Source organism: Panicum virgatum, chromosome 7K, assembly GCF_016808335.1.
Source record: "Panicum virgatum strain AP13 chromosome 7K, P.virgatum_v5, whole genome shotgun sequence".
Taxonomy (NCBI): domain Eukaryota; kingdom Viridiplantae; phylum Streptophyta; class Magnoliopsida; order Poales; family Poaceae; genus Panicum; species Panicum virgatum.
The window spans coordinates 33,068,871-33,085,334 of record NC_053142.1 but is presented as its reverse complement, the minus strand read 5'-3'; the positions used below and the strand labels follow the sequence as shown (position 1 = coordinate 33,085,334).

At 43.5% G+C, this 16,464-nt stretch overlaps 1 protein-coding gene across 2 annotated transcripts; it reads left to right on the top strand.

Moving 5' to 3' along the window:
- Window positions 1–1,210: 1,210 nt before the first annotated feature.
- Window positions 1,211–2,097, top strand: LOC120643036 (leaf-specific thionin DB4-like). Of its 2 annotated transcripts, none has more exons than XM_039919574.1 (3): window positions 1,211–1,491; window positions 1,592–1,666; window positions 1,747–2,097. In XM_039919574.1, exons 1-3 carry the CDS (start codon window positions 1,263–1,265, stop codon window positions 1,851–1,853), a joined length of 411 nt encoding a protein of 136 aa, XP_039775508.1. In that variant the 5' UTR covers window positions 1,211–1,262; the 3' UTR covers window positions 1,854–2,097. The 2 variants fall into 2 exon arrangements, with proteins under 2 accessions (XP_039775508.1, XP_039775507.1); XM_039919573.1 differs by having other exon boundaries at window positions 1,216–1,491; window positions 1,589–1,666; window positions 1,747–2,094.
- The last annotated feature ends 14,367 nt before the right edge of the window (window positions 2,098–16,464 follow it).

Here is a 16,464-nt window from a genome sequence, read left to right as displayed (position 1 = left end):
GAACTACTCTAGATTCATAACTTTGATATTAAATGAAGTTGTTTGAAAAAAAATCAAAACTTCTTGATTTGTAAATTAAAGAATTTATAATATTTTAAGACTATTAAATGAACTTAAATGGAAAAGATATCAACTACAAAATTTTCGATCTCATCAACCTCTACAATTTTTGTATAAAGTTTGTTTTCATCTGAGATCATATGAAAAACTTATGAATTGTTTTGCATTATACCATTTTTAGAGGCGGGTGACACCATCACCCACCCCTAGAAATGTTTTTTATGGGTGGGAGACCCTATCACTTGCCTATGGAAATAGTGGCCATTTTTAAGTGCTGGTAATGTTGTCACCCACCCCTTAAAATGGTGGCCATTTCAAGGGACAAATGATGCACCATCTGCCCCTAAAAAATTCATTTTTAGAGGTGTGTGAATTGCTATAGTAACCCCGCTCCATTTATAGGAGCAGGTTAGCTTTTGGGCCACCCCTAGAAAAAAATATATAGGGCATCCTAACAAATCATTTTTTGTAGTAGTGTCAGAGAGGAGAGCCAACAGTTATTTTTTGTGAGGAATAATCAATTGTAACTTATAGACTTTGCGGTTCGCTCTTATATCCTCCTAATCTTTCCTTATGTTATACTCAGTCATGATCTTAATTTTTGGACCTGCTCGAATTGGATCATTATATACAGTCCCACCATTGTTCTTCCTTTCAATGAAATACTCGATGCTAAGGCACATTTGCAGGAAAAAAAAACTTTGATCGCAACAAATGCACTTGACAAACTAACAGGTTCTATATACGTGTAAACAGCCTCTATTATGGTATAATTGATAAAATACATTCTAGGAAATAAGTCAATATTACAGCACGCTCGCTACATTTTGCAAGTAGGGTCAGTAGGGGTGCAAGGGTGCGTTCAGTCAGGTAGGCAGCATATTATCTTGGAAGCTATGTTTGTAATTGTACAAACCATAGTAGTTAGCAGCCAGTTTATTTGAAAAGTCATACATGATCATCTATCATACACATTTATTTGCCATCAGTTATAGATGTGGAATTGTACAAACCCCGATGATGCCTTAAGCTTACACGGCAAGTGTCATCTCAAGGCACGTACTTAAAAATTCATCAGTTCTAACAGCCACACACCATCATCTATTTTCCCTATAAATAGGAGCGATGTGGTTCTCTTCTCTTCATCAGTGCCAATAACCCAAGCCATATTTCTTTGTGTTTTGCAAGAAAGCCGGAAAGAAATGGGAAGCAAGGGTCTTCAGAGTGTAATCATGTGTGTGCTGATACTAGGAATAATCTTGGAAGTAGAGGGAAAGAGTTGTTGCAAGACCACCCTGGCAAGAATCTGCTACAACGTATGTCGTCGGAGGTTTCCCCCGCCAGTTTGTGCACTAGGATGTCGCTGTAAAATCGTAAAAGGCAACAAATGCCCGCCTGGCTATCCTAAATTGAACCTTCTTCCGAACTCCGGTAAGAGGAAACACACTATATTTTCCATGTTCCATGTTTATTATATTTCTCACCGACAAGAACTTATTTACATACTAGCTGATTTATTGTTTATTAGCAGGTGAACCAGCTGATGCCATTTCGTCGTACTGCAACTTGGGATGTGTGTCTTCTATGTGCGACAACATCAGCAATGGTAAATTCATCTAGGATAAGTTTAATTATTTTCTGGAAAACTGAAAATATTTGTTTCTAAGACATACTATACCATTTTAGCTCCAGAATTTGTCGGCGAAGAGACGAACATCGACATGGAACGTTGCAGTGATGCATGTGACCGTATTTGCAATGGGGATGCCAGCATCGCGTCCGTTGCTGCATAATCATGCATGTGCATGACATCGGATAGTACGTGTTCCACAAAAAGGATCTCATGGGTCAGATCCAAGCCAGTGTTTCATCTTATATATGTATACGTGTGCTCTTTTTTTTCTTTGTTACAATAAAGGTAACCACACGAGGGATGCCATGTTCCTACCTGTATGTGCCCATCTCTATCGAGATGTATCCGTGTACCCTTGGCCAGTTAATATAATTAATCACTATAAATTATATAGTTTTGTGTTATATTTATGTTTTTATTTGTTTATTATAGACTTATGTTTCTCTTTGATTTTTTTTATTTTTGTGGATTTGATTGCTTAGTTCACTAATGTGGAATTTAGCCGAGGCCTATATTACTGTTGTAACTAGTTTTTAACTTTCAACTTCCGGGACATCACGTTCTAACTATAAAATCTTTCGTGGAATTCTTGCCAATCAGCCCATGAACTAGAAGTATTTCAACGTTATAGAGGTTTGGCCCACCCAAGTAACATCATGAGATTTTGGGAGGACACTTTTCAAAGATCAGTATCTAATAATTTACAACATAGTTCCCCAACCACATGCTTCAGTAGGAGTGTGTTAAGTTCTGAACCCCTAAACATTTCATTTAGTAGGGCTCACTACAGGAGAAGTGTACATTGGTACCAGCATGTTAGTGCCGGTCAAATAGGAACCGGCACTAACGTGCCTGAACAGTACCCGACGGGCACGTTAGTGCCGGCTAGAAACCCCAGGCGGCACTAACGTGCCATCCCCCAACGGTCAGCAGCGTAGCCACAATGGTCTGAAGCCATGTTAGTGCCGGCTGGGGAGCCTAGCCGGCACTAACTTGGCACAGGCAAATTGGTGCCGGCTGGTGGTTCTAGCCGGCACTAAACATCGACACTTAGTGCCGGCTAAACCCATAGCCGGCACTAACTTGCCCCGTATATACCATCCACTCCTTCATTCCCCAGCCCGACCAATCTATTTGGCAGAGCTCCTCCTCTCTCCCATGGCGTGTTAGAGGGGAGGTGCTTCCCATTTTTCCCAAAATTTGTGAGGATTTCACCCATCCAAGTGCACCAAAGGTTAGTAGCTTCTTCCAATCTTCTTTCATGGTGTTTATTCTTTGTTTCATGCTTTCTAGATAAAGAAAATAGTAATTTTAAGGTTGAGGAAAAATGAGCATAATTTTTCAATTTGTTCATTAATTTTAGCAAAGTAGAATTGATTTGTTACTTTTTAGATAAGGTTTACTAGATAGTTTGACTATGACACATTTAGAGTAATTTTTTTGAATTATTTCACGGGGACATGTGTACATGTTATTATGCAAAATTTTAAGGATTTTAACGATGAGAGAAAATGAGCATGATTTATCAATTTGTTCATTAATTTGAGCAAGGTAGAATTGATTTGTTGCTTTTTAGAGAAGGTTTACTATATAGTTTGACTATCACACATTTAGAATGATTTTTTTTCAAATTATTTCATGGTGACATGTGTATATGTTATTGTGCCAATTTATTTTGCTATTTAGTTTAGGTTTACTAGATATGTGGCCTATGACACATTTACATTTTTTTTTGAATTACTTCATAGTAACTTGTTTTTAGGGATAATGAGCATGATTTTTTTTAATTTGTACATAAGTTCGACAAGAAATAAGTTTCGCCGATAGTTTGCATATTCTAGTTTCTTTGGATAATTTGTGTTGGATGTTGAGACATTTATTTGTGTACGTTCTTTTAGCGACAATTATGCCAATTTGAGATATGTAGAATTGATTTTTGTTTTTATAAGGTAATTAATTACAGATGGACCGGCAATGGATGCATGGAAGCCAGAGCACCTCGGCGTGGATTCAGGGTTTAGATTCTTTTCTCAAAACGGCAATGGCAAATAGGTCGCCAAAGGGTTTAATGTGTTATCCATGCAGTGTTTGCGAAAATAAAAAAGAATTCCGGAAAATAGATACTCTATGGAATCACCTGGCCTTGAATTGTTTCATGAGTAACTATAGCCTTTGGACCAAGCACGGCGAAGTTGGAATTATGATGTAAGATAATGAAGAAGTTGACGATGGTGACAACAATCTTCCAGATTGGGCATGGGTTCATGAAGCAGGTGGCTTTCAAGATGAACCAATGGACGAGGGTGAAGCAAATGTTGCACAAGAGGAGCCACCTGGCGAGCTAGGTCAGACGTTGCTTGATGCACAGAAAGATAGTGAGACTGTGAAGGAGGCATTAAAGTTCGAGAAGATATTGGAGGATCACAAAAGGCCGTTGTTCCCTAGTTGCAAACCGGAGCAAAAGAAGTTGGGTACCACGCTAGATATGCTGAAATGGAAGGCAACTAATGGTTTCACTGATAAGGGATTTGGTGAGCTATTAAAGATTGTAAAGAACATTCTTCCTGAGGGTAATGAACTGCCGTCAACAACATACGAAGCTAAAAAGATGGTTTGCCCTCTTGGATTGGACGTGCAGAAGATTCACGCATGTTCTAACGACTGCATCCTGTATCGCGGTGAATACGAGAACTTGGAAGCTTGTCCTCTTTGCAGCGCATTGCGGTATAAGATCAGGCGAGATGATCTAGGTGATGTTGATGGGCAGCCGGTAAAGAAGAGAGTTCCCGCAAGTTGGTGTGTACTTCCCTATAATACCACGTCTGAAGAGCTTTTTCAAAAACAAGGATAACGCTAAGTTGATGTGGTGGCACAAAGAAGACTGTAAGGAGGATCACATGATCAGACACCCAGCAGATTGGTCCCAGTGGAGAGTATCCTCAATTTGACAACGACCCAAGGAATATAAGATTTTCTCTAAGTGCAGATGGAATGAATCCGTACGGTGAGTTTGGCAGCGCTCATAGTACATGGCTCGTGACCCTATGTATGTTCAACCTTCCTCCTTGGTTGTGCCTGAAGCGTAAGTTCATCATGATGCCAGTGCTTATAGAAGGGCCAAAAGAACCTGGCAACGATACTGATATGTTCCTGCAACCCTTGATGGATGATCTCTTACTGCTCTGGAAAGAAGAAGGTGTACATGTGTGGGATGAGTATAAACAGGAGTCTTTCAACCTCCGAGCTTTGCTTTTTGTATGCATCAATGATTGGCCAACACTTGCAAAACTTTCGGGACAGTCGAACATGGGATACATGGCCTGCACCCACTGTTATGATGAAACTGATAGCATTTATTTGAAACACTGTAAGAAGTGCGTATACATGGGCCATCGCCGATTCCTTCTACTGGTCACCCCCTAAGAACCGAATGGAAGCATTTCAAAGGAGAGCCCGGTAGCCAACCTATTCCGAAGGATGACCAGGGACATGTTCCAATGTGGAAGAAGAAGTCTATATTGTGGAACCTACCTTATTGGCAAGTCTTACAGGTTCGCAATGCAATTGATGTGATGCATCTGTCGAATAATCTTTGCGTCAACCTACTAGGCTTCCTGGGAGTGTATGGTAAGTCAAAAGACACATTGGAAGCAAGGCGCGGCATGTGGATGCTAGCTGGACGACAAGGCCTGTAACCCGAGAAGAGAGACAAAGGACGCCGCTATTTAAAACCTGCCAGCTATAATCTGAGCAAAGAGGAGAAGAAAAGTATGTTCGATTGCTTGAACAGTATCAAGGTCCCGTCTGGGTACTTCTCAAATATACAGGGCATAATAAATGTGAAAGAGAAGAAAATCCAAAACTTGAAGTCCCATGACTGCCACATCCTGATGACACAATTACTTCCGGTTATATTGATGGGTGTTCTACCAGAAAATGTGAGATTGACAGTTGTAAAGCTTTGTGCGTTCATGAATGAAATTTCGCAGAAAGCAATTAATCCAAATAATCTAATAAAGCTGCAGAAAGACATTGTCGAATATGTTCCCTTTCAAGAGGTTCATGGCAGTATTGAAGAAGTATGTGCGTAAATGTTCTCGCCTAGAAGGATGCATTGCTAAGGGCTATGGAACAGAGGAGGTCATTGAGTTTTGTGTTGACTATCTTCCTGATCTCAATATGATTGGGCTCCCCGTGTCACACCATGTGGGGCGACTAAAGGGAAAAGGCACACTAGGAAAGAAATGTAATGTGAACATCCCTTGTAGTGAATTTAGCCAAGCAAAATTCACAGTTCTTCAGAATTCATTCAAGGTGGCTCCATATATTGACGAGCACATGAATATTATACAGTCTGAAAATCCACAGAAGAATCTTGCTTGGATTACACGCCAACATATAAAAACTTTTGACAGCTGGTTCAGACGAAAATTATTGGGCAACAACACAGTTGATCAAAAACTTCAATGGCTGGCTAGGGGACCATCAATCACCATCCAGCAATACCAAGGGTATGAAATCAATGGGTATACATTTTACACGAGAGCTCAAGACAAAAAAAAGCACCAACCAAAACAGTGGTGTCCGTATGTGTATAGTAAACAGTAATGGAGAAAAGAACAACTACTATGGTGTCATAGAGGAGATATGGAAACTTGAATATGGACTCATAGTTGTCCCTCTATTTCGTTGCGAATGGGTGGTTGGAGGAGGCGTAACGAAGGACCGGTATGGGATGACCATAGTTGACTTTAAAAAAATTGGATATAAAGATGAACAATTCGTTCTAGCCAAGGATGTGACACAAGTGTTCTAAGTGAAGGACATGTGAAGCAAACCGAAGAAGAAGTCGGATAAGATGCCTGATGCAGACAAGGCTGGAAATGAGCCGAAACGGCACATAGTTCTTCCAGAAAAAATAAAAGTTGTTGGAGTTGAGGATATTTCGGACAATTCGAAAGATTATGACCAGATTGATAACCTTCCTCCATTCTCAGTTGACGTTGACCCTAGCATCCTCTTATCCAAAGAGGACACATCTTACTTACGCCGTGATCACGCTCAAGGCACTTTCGTCAAAAGGAATATTATCAATGTTCCAGTAGATAATGATAATAAGTAGTAGTTTTATATAAGTTATATATTGTATTTTCTCATTCAGTGATGTAATGTAACGCACTGCATCGTATTTATCTCAATTCTCGATACTATTTGTCCAATTAGGACACAATATCATCTTCAGATAATATTATATTTTTGCATGATATAAATATTATTTACATTCACTAATTTTGCATTACTAGAAGCATTGAAACATTAAATTACAAACAAATAATCAAGTAATTGGCGAATTGATTACATCATTGTATAGGCTACTATTGAAAAGTTTTTTGAATATTTTTGCATGGATGAAAATGAAATGTTTTCGATTTATTACGAATAACATAAACATATACACATACACAAATAAACCCTATAAGCTACCCATAATTGATAATGGTAGCATATTTGCTAATTTACTTCGATTACTACTGTTAGTGTGTAGATATAATTAACAATATGCTAAAAAAATTAAGATATCAATTTTTGTTATATTATTCTAATTATTAAGCCTATTACAAATAATTTTTTTATATTATTGCAAATATTAAAAATTTAGGGTAAAATGGATCTGGCGCTGCCAAATTTTAGTTCCCGCCAGCCGTCACTAACCTGTCCAACCTGACTTCACGGGGGCACGTTAGTGCCGGCTGATAAGGCTAGCCGGCACTAACCTTGCCACTCTGCCCCCAAAAACAGAGATCCGGCCCCTTTCTTCCCTCACTTCTTCGCCCTTCTTCAGATCAACGTGTATCGCTCGCGCCGCCACCGCCCTCGTCTCGTCCTCTGCCGCGCCGGCGCCGCCGCTGTCCCCGGCCGCGGCCTCGTTGCCCCGACGCTGCCCTACCCTACGCCGCCCTGCCCCGACGCGGACCTCGTCGTCTCGCCCGTGCCGCCGCCGCCGTCCCCGGCCACGGCCTCGTTGCCCCAACGCGCTCCCGGCGCCGGCCTGATGCCGCCCTGCCCCGACGCCACCCCGACCCGAAGCCTGCCGGCCCGGCCCGACGATGCCGCCGCCCTCGTTTCGTCCCCGACACACATGATTACACATGATTACCTCGTCTCGCCCGCGCTGCCGCCGCCGTCCCCGGCCGCGCCTGGGCCGGCCCTCGCCCGCGTGCACCGCCGATCGAGCTCGTTCCTGGCGGCCGTCCCGACACCGCGTGGCTGCCCTTGACGCGTGCCCCGACCTCATTGGCTCCTCGCTCAGGTATATGTTACATATGGCTTTGTTAGTTCACTCAAATTTAATTCATAATCTTGGTATATCTGGACTAGGAATTATGTGTAAAATTGCAATAATCACTGATAAACATTTAGTAATTCAGTCCATATGCTAAGACAATTAAGTTCCATATATTAATCACTGAATTTGCAAGCACTTTTCATGCATATAAGAAAATGAAATGATTATGCCCATTGAGTTCCATTGTTATATTACCTGCAGCAATGGAATGTACTCACATTCACATAGCACCAATGGACCTAAATCTAAAGTCAACTGTGAGTGATGCCAGTAGATGTTATCTAATTTGGGAACTCTTGTTTCGAGGTTTTGAAATTAATCCAACTGCCATATGGAATACTTAATTCAACGTATCCAATTCAGTTCGGTTTCATATTGTTTGATATAATAAATGGACAGCTAACACTGTGGTGTGATTTTAGCAGTGTAGATTGAAGATGCAATTGTTATTCTTGTTTTAATACTTTCCATTTGTCGTATGCTATCTTCTATCTCTAGCATTTAATCAGTCATACAGAAGTTTCTATTGCCAGTGCCATTCTAACCGTCGCATTAATAAAGCCTTCAAAAAAAAAAAACCGTCGCATTAATATACTATTGATATTTTTGACTTTTTGTGTTCTACCTGTCTACTGAAGATATGGTAGTGTTCTTAAGCATTAACGAGCGGATCTGCAATATGTTTTTGCGGATCTTATTTGAGAAGGTGAACGCATCACACTAGTGTCCTCGCTGTCTCAACCCACCCATAATCTCTCTGTTGCTTCTTTACCAGTAGCGGTATTTTCTTTCTTAACCTCCTCTTGCATGTATCTTCTGTTACGTTTTTTGTGGTTATCATTACAAATATCATGCAAAGCTTGGCAGTATTTTATATTATTCTTACTAATACTAGTCAAGGTCGTGCAGTCACTCCCAGTTAGGAAAGTCTCTATATTTTTCAATTGTATTCAGTGCAGGCCTTCTAGATACTAGTAATGGATTATGCCCATTTGTTCCTCTAATTTTGTCCGTTTGTCCCTCTTATTGTATTCAGTGTAGGCCTTCTAGGCCACATCATCAACAAAAGACTGTGCCCATTTGTCCCTCTAATTTTGTCCCATTAGCTCTCTGTCATCGAGAATACTAAATATTTACTTTATTGTTTCAGGTAGTGGAAATGGATCCTACAGACATCCAAGACGACTTAATGCACGAGCTCATTCGTGGAAATACCGAGTACATTGCTCCAGAGATTGATGAGGCCGAAAATGATGGCGCCCAATATTTAAACTTGCATTATCATGGTGACGAGGATGAAGATACTAATGGGGAGGAAGAAGAAAATCTCGACGAAGCCGAGGTATAAAAGTTTTGTCAATATATATGTGATTAGAATTTATATATATATATATATATATATATATATATATATATATATATATATATATGTGTGTGTGTGTGTGCGTGGACAACTTGTATTAATTTTTAGATATTCTTTCAGGTATCAGGATCGACGAAACCTAAACGGAAACGTGGCTCCAAGAGGAAGATGGTAGGATGTACGACCATCACGGAGATCGACGAAGCAACCGGTGAGCCACTAGCCCCTGGTCAAATTAAGACGACATTTGTAAATCTATTGGGATATCTTGTTAGGGAAAGCGTCCCCATAAAGTACAAGCTTTGGAAGAGAAATAAAGTCTCTGATCGACCTGAAGATATCATGCTAGATTCAGAGAAAGATTTATTATGGAAAGAGGTGTCCTTGCACTTCAACTTTCCCCAGGCAAAGCTGACAAATTAAAGGGATGGGCATTTAAGAAGATGGCAACTCAGTTCGGCTCGTTCAAGAAAAAATTGGTGGCAAACTTTGTCAACAAGGGCCTCACACCAGATTTTGATAAAGTCTGGAAGAAGCAACAAGAGTGGTGGAATGAATTCGTGAACAACAAGCATAGTGCTGATAGCATGGCAGCCTCGATTCAAGGCAAAATGAATGCTAGCAAAAAGATAAACTTTCATAGACTTGGGCCTGGAGGTTATAAGGTTGCTGTTCCGAAATGGGAAAAGATGGAAAATAATTTAATTGCAAAAGGAATCGTACCGCAGACCTTGAGTTGGCCCAAACGAGCAAGGTATTACTTCTATGCTCATGAAGGCACACTAGACCCCGATACTAGAATGTTTGTGACTAGCGACGTACTAAGAGAGGCTGCCCAAAGAGGAAGAAGGAACCTTCCAGCCCAACAGAGAGAATGGCAAGGTGACTTACGCTCTTGGGAATGCGGAACACACTGGACGGACCCGAGGCGTGGGCGTAGTTCCATGGAAATATGGCTTTTCCGGAGATCTCGAAACCTACCGAAGCCAATGCAAAAGCAAGGCAGTAGTGGCAGAGAAGATCTGTAGCCTAGAAAACCAGATAATGCCACTTGAGGCAACAGTTGGGCAAGGCTCGGACCAACCAGCTGCCAATGTGGAGATCAGCCCCCCTCTCAGCGTCGTAGTAGTGTTGCTTCCACGGAGCACCCTAATTTGGGTGCCGACAGGCCGAGGGACCCCATTGACGACATTACCGTTAGGACCCAATGTGAGCTTTTGGTTCTTTATGGGAAAAAGCTCAAAGTTTGTGCTGAGGGTTATGCAGAAGTCCAAAAAGAAGGCGGGACAATACATTGCCAGCCGATTCCGGAAGGATTCGCTAGAGTCTTTGTTGACCGAATTACTGAAGAACACTGGGAAGACATGGACCTCCCGATCCCTATAGATCCTGAAGAAACAGAACTACAACATGCCGTAAACACATGAATTGCTTGGCCAAAGCACGACATAAGATTGGTGCAAGCAGCCACAGATTCCGCTCGGTGCTCAAGGCAAAGATCACCAATGCCAGCTGACAGGAATCCTAGTGTTGGTCCACCTTCTCCACCGCCTGCACGGGACCCCAGCATGGATTCACCATCACCAGCCGCACAAAGCGAGCCCAGCCCGGCATCATCACCAGCCGCACAATAGAATCAGAGTCAGCGACAGATGGCATACACGGTACCTTCGGTCCAGCCTTCTCATAAGGAGCAAAGAAAGAAGAAATCGAAGGCTCCAGAAGAGGAAGAGGCAGGAGAATCATTTCAATCCTTCTTGCTGAAGTGCAAGCTACAGAGGGAGGCTGCCAACAAGAAGCCAGAAATAGATCCGGTTGGAAAGGCACACTTTATTAAACATTTCATTAAAGATCCCACCAAGGGGAAAGAAAGAGAATCGGATTATGATCGGCAGATCAGAAAGTGCTACTGCAACCCCAAGAATCGGCAGATTAATGCAAAGACCGTTCCCAGCTCTGAGAGCAATCCAAACAATCGATCCCTCCGTTGATAGTGCCGCGTGAAGAATGTCCCGATGAATCAAGAGATCTATTGACCATGGCTAGGATGATATTGCAAACTGATCTAACAACGGCTCAATTGCTTGGGGTGGCCCTACAGAATGCCCGCGATAAGTAAAAGTTTGTACTTGGTGAACCTTTGATATGGCCAGAGTTGCGACCATTCCTACCAACGAGAATGGCCGAGTTACACAAATGGTATGCCGTGCAATCTAAAGCTACTGAATTAGAGATGTTCCCAGCTCGGATTTAAGATTAGCATTTCTGGCGCGGGGCAGATGATGTATATGTTGAGTTTGCAGCACTTTACGATTTATACCATCAAGATGCCCTTCACAGGTCCCTCGTCAGTGTATGGTGAATGTAAGTATTGTCTCTCGTTTCATTATTTTAGCCTTGTGTGTTGACTGATCCCTACTTTTCTTGTGTCCCGTTGGTCAAAAATTCAAATTTGCCGAAAGAAGAACTTCCATAACGTCGGGTTCTTCGACCCCGATGTTATACACGAGCAATCGATAGCGCAAAAGCCTAAAGACGTAGTCAATGTTATATACAGGGGGTTGCATAAGAATAGCATGTGTCCCTTCATTCTCTTGCCATACAATCATTAGCGAGTCGTTCTTCGTTAGCCACTTTTTTCAATCCCTTCGTATTAATAATACTATTTAATAACTATTATAATCAACATTAATTGGTTATGCGTATGTATATGCACAGCTTTTATTGGATATTGCTTTGTATTCGGATTGAGGAGCACAAGGTCTTGGTGTACGACTCGTCAAGGCAAGATAAATTAAAGTACCAAGATCTCATCGAGGTGATAAATACTGCATAGAGTCGCTACCTCCGCAAACACATAGGCTTGCCCATAGGTGAAATCGAGCCTCTTCTTTGGGTGACTGATTTTTCGGTATGAATATATTCTCGCTACTAATGTCATTCGTAATAAACATCAGAAAAATTATATATCATAACCCACATTTGTCCATAGTATTGGAGACAGGACCAAGAAAACAACTTATGTGGATACTACGTATGCGAGTGGATCAACTCCTTTGCAAGTGAAAAAGGGCAAATGACCGTGGAGGCATTCAATGTACGTGAGCACAATCATATTTGCTCATTATTTTAATTCATTATTTTTTATTCTCATGTTTTTATCGGAAAATGTGACAGCGTTAGTGGATGAAAGAAGAACTCATTGAAATGGCTCGGGTCAGGGCAATTCATGAAGCTATGTGCGGATTCCTGCTCGATGAAGTCATAAATCCTAAGGGCGAATTTCATGGCGATCTCCGTAAAAGCGTCGCCAAAGAAGATCAGACGATGAGGAAGCTGACACGTTACTATAGTTGATGCTTAATAATTTGTAATATCTCAAGTACTTTTGAACTCCTAAGTGTTCCATACATGACGAATATATATATGTAATATTAGTGTGATATGCGGTCCTAATATTACTGTTCAATTCAAAGAGTACGAGTACATAGTCACATACGGTACAAATCCACATAGCCATATGTATAAAAACGAAAAAGAATAGAAACATAAAGAAGAAAAAAATATTTAGTGCCGGCCAGTTATACCAGCCGGCACTAACCTTGCTGCCAGGCGCCGGGCGGGGTCGGGCACGTTAGTGCCGGCTGGTATTTCGGGCCGGCACTAACCTGCGCACATTAGTGCCGGTCAGAATAGCCGGCACTAAGCCGTCCTGTGACCGGCATTGCTGTGGCTTTCTCCGGCAGTGGCTTTAGCGGATGAAAAACACCAAGAATGGCTTGGCCTAGTAGCTAAGATAACCAACATCAATTTAGTTGAAGGGAGAGATCACTTAAGATGGAATTTACATAGATACGGAATCTTCACTGTTAGATCTATGTAGCTCCACAAGATAAACCAACATGCTCCTTTTCACCACAAATTGATTTGGAAACTAAAAATTCCTCTCAAGATAAAGATCTTCTTTTGGTATCTCCAAAAAGGAGTTATACTAACAAAAGATAACCTAGTGAGGAAGAATTGAAAGGGGAGTTTGAAGTGTTGCTTCTGTAATTGCAATGAATCGATTACACATCTCCTCTTTGATTGTCAAATGCAAAGGAGATTTGGAGGATAGTCTACTTAGCTACCGGGTTAACTCCTCCAAGATCGATTTTCCAAATGATAGGAAATTGGCTTTCAAATTTTGATGACAATGAGAGCCATGTCATGTTTGTGGGGGCAGCCACATTATGTTCGGCTATTTGGAGATGTCATATTGATATTATTCTTAAGAGTAAATTTCACTCTAGATCCCCGAACTTGTAGCGAAGTTCCGCTTAGGTCCCCAAACTCTCAAATCATCCATCTGGGTCTATAAAGTACATTAAGTGTTTCACGAGGGGTCCCAAACCCGCCACGCGTGCGTCCGAAGCCGACGTGGCATGCCACGTGGTGCCACGATGGCTAACATTTGCAAAAAGACCCTAAATTTATTTATCTTCTCATATTTGGTCATTTCTCCCTCTCTTACCCTATCTCTCCCATCTCCCACCAGCTCATCCACCGGAGCTGGCCGCCGTCACGCCACTCTCTCTCCCCCACGTGCCGTCCGTCCCTGCCCCTCCCCACATTGGCAGCAAATGAGCTCCTCTCCGCCCTCTTCTACACCGCACCACCACTACCGGCCGGCAGCCTCGAGCCACGCGTAGCTCACCCGCCCGAGGTGGCCGCCGCCACGCCGCTCTCTTTTCCCCACAAGCCGCCCATCCCTGCCCCTCCCCACCACGCCACTCCACCTCCGCGCTCGCTCTGCACCCCTCCTCTGCCCTCACCGCGGCGCCCCTGCTCCGCACTCGCCTTCGCGGCCTGCCTCCGGCGCGTCCCTTATCCCACCCCTTTCCATTCTCGCCGCGGCACGGCAGGACACGTGGCACAACGCCGCAGCGGGCATGCCAGAGCGCGCAAGGCCACAGCTGCAACGGGCTCACGCAGCTGCCATGGCGCTGCCTTCCTCCCTCCGTACCTCTGGATGCCTCGAGCTCGGCTCTTGCCGGCGTGGACGGTGGCGCTCGCCCTCCTCTCTTTCTCGGCGCTCGCCGCCCCCTCCCCTGCCACGCAGCCCGTGGGACCGCATGCGGCAGCGGCACCTCCCTTCCCCGTCCCTTTCCCTTCTCACGGCAGGGCCACGGCTGTGGCTGGCGGGCATGGCAAGCGTGCACGGCCGCTGATGCGGCGGGCAGGAGGTGCGGTTGAGGGTGGCGCGCCATGGAGTCCACGCGCCCCAGCTGCTCTGCCTCCTCGACCGGCTCTCCCTACTCGACGGTGGGTCTCGGAGGGGGGGCGTGGTGGTGGAGCTGCGGTGACGGCAGGAGCCGGGAGGGGCACGCGCGGTGCCGCGGTGGTTGGGGAGATGGCGTGCTAGCATCTCATCCTCCTCTCCCTCTCATTCCCCTCCTTTTCTTCTTCCTCCAGCCGGGCCAACCGAAAAGCAGAGCCTGCCTCGCCGCTGGTGGGAGCTAAACACCAGATGAGCAGCTGCCATGGCCCTGTTCTGGCCATGGTGTGGCTTTGACCAGCCCTCACCCGTGGAGCCGCAAGGTAGCTCAGTGGCCCCGCACGTGCCAGAGCGATGCACGGCGGCGGTGGCGGCAAGCGCGGGATGCGGCTGTGGGCGAGGCGCATCGACGGCCAGCGCTGGCGAAGCGCAGCGGCGGTGGCGGTCTACGTGAGATGCGGCTGTGGGCAAGGCGCGGACACGGCCTGCGGGGGCGGCCGGAGGGGATGGTGGCACCGGGAGGATGCGGAGAGAGATAGAGATTGGTGAGGGAGAGAGAGAGAGAGAGAGAGAGAGAGAGAGAAAGGACCAAGTATGAGAAAAAGAAATTTAGGGTGTTTTTTGCAAAAATTCACCACTGTGGCGCCATGTGGCATTGGCTTCAGATGCATGCGTGGCACGTTTGGGACCCCCGTGAAACACTTAATGTACTTTAGGGACCCAGATGGATGATTTGAGAGTTTGAGAACCTAAGGGGAATTTCGCTACAAGTTTGAGAACCTGGGGTGCAATTTAATCTATTTTTAATAATACCAAATATTCTTCATTTGTGCAGGCTGTTTTAACGGGACCTACTAATTGTGCCTGTGGGCGCATCTAGCATAAAGATATAAGGAAGATGTTGTTCAGAAAGACGAGTCTTGCTTTGGAGATCATTGCCTTAGAAATAGCTAATCGGGGTGGAAGCATAACCTCAGGATTGGTTTAGATTCTTTTTTCTTTATTTTTTCTCCTAATTAGCCAATGGTCGGTTCTGTTTTGTAATAATCTTTTAGCCGTATACACTTTGTACTGGCCAGAACTTGTTTCCATTACATAAAAAATATTACTTGACTGGTGCCGCTTGTGGCGGTGTGTGCCATGAGCGAGCCGGAAATTATACGACAGGTATACGTAGTAAAGATGAAGAGGTGGCGTTTGACTTGGAACGAAGTAGTAGAAGACCATAATAACTGATAGGCTTCATCTGGGAAATAATTCATGTCGCGCGAGAGATCTGGAGTCGTCTCATGATACCAAGCCTTATTCCATTTTTTTTGTCTTTCGTCAAATATGTTATAATTTTGGTTAAAGTAAACCATATGTCGAGACATGCTGTCATTCGGTGATGAGATAGATTCTACTCTTACCATCCAAATTAAAAAGAACGATGACCTAGCATAACTGATCTAATTGTAATTGCAGCCATACTCTCAACAATTATGCCTAAATATACAGATATTTTATTTGGTCTCCACTGATCGAAGTCTTGTCCATTCTTCCATTGGTTGTGACGGAGCCATCTTAACTACTCTTAACAAAATGTTGCTAGTTGCTGATCAATAAGTTCAAGTCAAGAACAGGTAGCCTATCATAACCATGCACCATCTTAATTACCCTTCATTGTAGGTAAGTCATGCATATTTGTAGTAGGCAACCAAAAGAAGTTCTCTTGTTCAACTCTATGGACCAATGCTTATAGTTGACTAGATAAATAGAATGATTTCATTTAAGATAACAGGGACATGATATCACAACAGAAATGC

Bases quoted from the DNA above. Each gene is read 5' to 3' on its own strand.
- LOC120643036 (XM_039919573.1), top strand. From the start codon at position 1,263: ATGGGAAGCAAGGGTCTTCAGAGTGTAATCATGTGTGTGCTGATACTA. The intron at 1,492-1,588 runs GTAAGAGGAAAC...ATTGTTTATTAG, and splicing joins GAACCTTCTTCCGAACTCCG to CAGGTGAACCAGCTGATGCC. The intron at 1,667-1,746 runs GTAAATTCATCT...ATACCATTTTAG, and splicing joins GTGCGACAACATCAGCAATG to CTCCAGAATTTGTCGGCGAA.